At 54.2% G+C, this 2,583-nt stretch overlaps 1 protein-coding gene across 1 annotated transcript; it reads left to right on the top strand.

The window, feature by feature from the left end:
• The first annotated feature begins 1,097 nt into the window (after positions 1–1,097).
• On the top strand, positions 1,098–2,284 carry LOC136541519 (auxin-responsive protein IAA24-like). Its single transcript, XM_066533451.1, has 3 exons — positions 1,098–1,447; positions 1,547–1,864; positions 1,959–2,284. The coding sequence occupies exons 1-3, from the start codon at positions 1,248–1,250 to the stop codon at positions 2,014–2,016; spliced, it is 576 nt and encodes a 191-aa protein (XP_066389548.1). The 5' UTR covers positions 1,098–1,247; the 3' UTR covers positions 2,017–2,284.
• Positions 2,285–2,583: the final 299 nt, after the last annotated feature.

Below are 2,583 nucleotides of genomic sequence, written 5' to 3'. Positions count from 1 at the left end.
ACTGAATTCATATTAGTGCAGTGAACGAGAGTTCCGACAGCTCCGGCTCCCGCACTGTTCACCTATCGGCTCGTGGACGGCCGACAGGACGCTACACTGTTCACCGGAGCCGTTTTTCTCTCTCTCTCCTTTCCTCTCTCACTGACACCACCGGAGCCGACAGGACGCTACAGTGCAGGAGCCAGAGCCCGCGGGAGCCCAGCCGGGCCCTTAATTTCAGTAGAGGGCTCGGTGCAGTCTTTTGTGACGTCAGGAGCTGTCGTATTTCGTTCTTTTTGGGTGCTTAACCGTTTGAGGCCGTTGTTGAGGCCATTTGAGGTCGTTTTAGTAAGGCCATGTTTAAAATATAAGAAAATTTCCCCATTTCAATTTTTTTCTTGAAATTTTTGTATGAGTTTTACGAAAACCCTTTAATTCCAAACAAATCCTGTTATCTTCAAGTGCAGATCTCCTGCTAAAGTTCATAATAATAATAAAAAATCAGTATTGAATGATGGTTGGACAAGCCTGATCGCTCTGCCATGCCCAGCACCGTCCAGCCACAGATCAAATAGTTGCAAACCAGCCTCATGTCGGCATGTGGGGAAACCTCCCAGCATCTCACCACATTTTCACATCTCATTTCCCGTCCACAGCAAATTTGACCAAACCATACTGAAGCTCCAACAGAACACCGCACCCAGTCACCCACCATCCGAAATCCGTTGCACACGCGCGCGCGGAGCCCTGCGCGCCCCGCTAAACACGTGTGCACCGCCGGTTGGCCACCCGACCCACTCACACCGTCACACGCCCTCTTGGCCCGCAGGCAGGTGGGCCCCGCGCGGCCGCGCACCACATGGGCTGCCTGCCTGCCTCCCGGCCCCAACCGTCCCAGGCCCGGCAAGGAATCTCCACGCCACCCCCACGACTGACGACCCCCGTCCAAGCCTCCCGGGCCCCACCTGTCGGCCGGGGCCCAGGCAGCGGCCCACCTTGTCCCCGCTGCCCGCCCCCGCCGCGGGACACGGACACGCGCCTACGCGCCCATTTAAATGCGCCACGCTGGTGGCGAAAGCCCCGTCGCAACTACCCTATATAACCACGGCTCTCCCTGTCTCACCGGCACTCTTCAATTCCACACAAAGCTTCTCTCCTCGATCCTCACCTTCTACTCTACGGCTCTACACATCCTCCTCTTACTACTACTTCCTCTCTCAAGAGTCAAGAACACAGCAACTAGCAAGCTTTCCTTTCTCTTCTGATCCATGGAGATCGACGCCGACAACCTGAGCGCCACCGAGCTCCGCCTCGGCCTGCCTGGGACCAGCAGCAGCGACGACTGGCAGAAGAAGCCGTCGCCCTCCGTCGGGGCCAAGCGCGCGCTGGACGACACCAGGAGCGAGGCCTCGGGGACCAGCCCGGCCACCGCCGGAGACCTCGACCATGACACCGCCGCGCCTCCAAAGTAAGAGCGACCCCCCTAGCTCCCCCATCCCTTCAGAAGAAACCCCTGCATCAAGAGACAGAGTGCATGTGCTAACCTTTTCCCTTTTCGCTTCATTAGGGCGCAAGTGGTTGGATGGCCGCCGGTGAGGGCGTACAGGAAGAACACCTTCCAGGCGGCGGCGGCGGCCAAGAAGGCCGAGCAGCAGCAGGGAGGAGGCCTGTATGTGAAGGTGAGCATGGACGGGGCGCCGTACCTCAGGAAGGTGGACCTCCGGATGTACAAGGGGTACAGGGAGCTCAGCGACGCGCTGGACGCCCTCTTCACCAAGTCCATCTCTGCCGCTGCCGCCGCTGCGGAGGGCGGCGAACACCAGCACGCCATCGCCTACGAGGACAAGGACGGCGACCTCATGCTCGTCGGAGACGTGCCCTGGGAGTAAGTATCATCAGATCAGCATGTCACTTTCTGTGGATCTGAGGATATGTGTGGTGAACAGAAGGCTAATTGTGACTCGGTTACCTGTTTGCAGTATGTTCATCTCTTCATGCAAGAAGCTCAGGATAATGAAGGGCTCTGAGGCCAGGTGATGATCGTTGATGCATAAGCAGAGGGCAGAAGCTATGGACACATCACACATGGGAACGGATCGAAGAGCACAGATCGTGCCGACGAAGGAGCTGTGTGGCTTGAGCTCTCCAGTGTTGTACAAAGAGATGTTTGTTTCTGAATCCAAGAGGGAGAAAGATCTATGAAGCGTGTATATAATCTTAGCTAGCTGGTTTTTTTTTTCAAGTTGTGTTTTGTATGAGCGAAGGCTGTAAAAAAATGAAAAAGAATATGAGAAATTTGACTAAAGCTGGTCATTTTCCTCTCCACATCCTTCAAAAACAAAAAAAAAAAATCTCTTCACAGGTTCCCCTCTCTGTATATGAGATAAATTACTTTCCTGTCACTGCGATTTTTCATATCCCTGTCATTTCCCTTATACATAAAAATGAATACTGTCCCAACGCAGCGTTTTTTTTTCAGACCAAGCTTCTGCCTTATCTAATCCCATCGAGTTTTGGGAATCAAGGAGCTCTCATCCTATCTCACTACTGGCTCGGTTATTCAGAACTCAGATCTGGAGAACTGAAAGACACATCTGACGGCAA

Source organism: Miscanthus floridulus, chromosome 3 (genome assembly GCF_019320115.1).
Source record: "Miscanthus floridulus cultivar M001 chromosome 3, ASM1932011v1, whole genome shotgun sequence".
NCBI classification, from domain to species: domain Eukaryota; kingdom Viridiplantae; phylum Streptophyta; class Magnoliopsida; order Poales; family Poaceae; genus Miscanthus; species Miscanthus floridulus.
This window is presented reverse-complemented; position numbering and strand designations above follow the sequence as displayed.

What these genes read in the sequence shown, in the direction of transcription:
- LOC136541519 (XM_066533451.1), top strand. Translation starts at nt 1,248, where the DNA reads ATGGAGATCGACGCCGACAACCTGAGCGCCACCGAGCTCCGCCTCGGC. An exon ending in GACACCGCCGCGCCTCCAAA is followed by an intron (nt 1,448 to 1,546) that starts GTAAGAGCGACC and finishes TCGCTTCATTAG; the next exon opens with GGCGCAAGTGGTTGGATGGC. An exon ending in GTCGGAGACGTGCCCTGGGA is followed by an intron (nt 1,865 to 1,958) that starts GTAAGTATCATC and finishes ACCTGTTTGCAG; the next exon opens with TATGTTCATCTCTTCATGCA.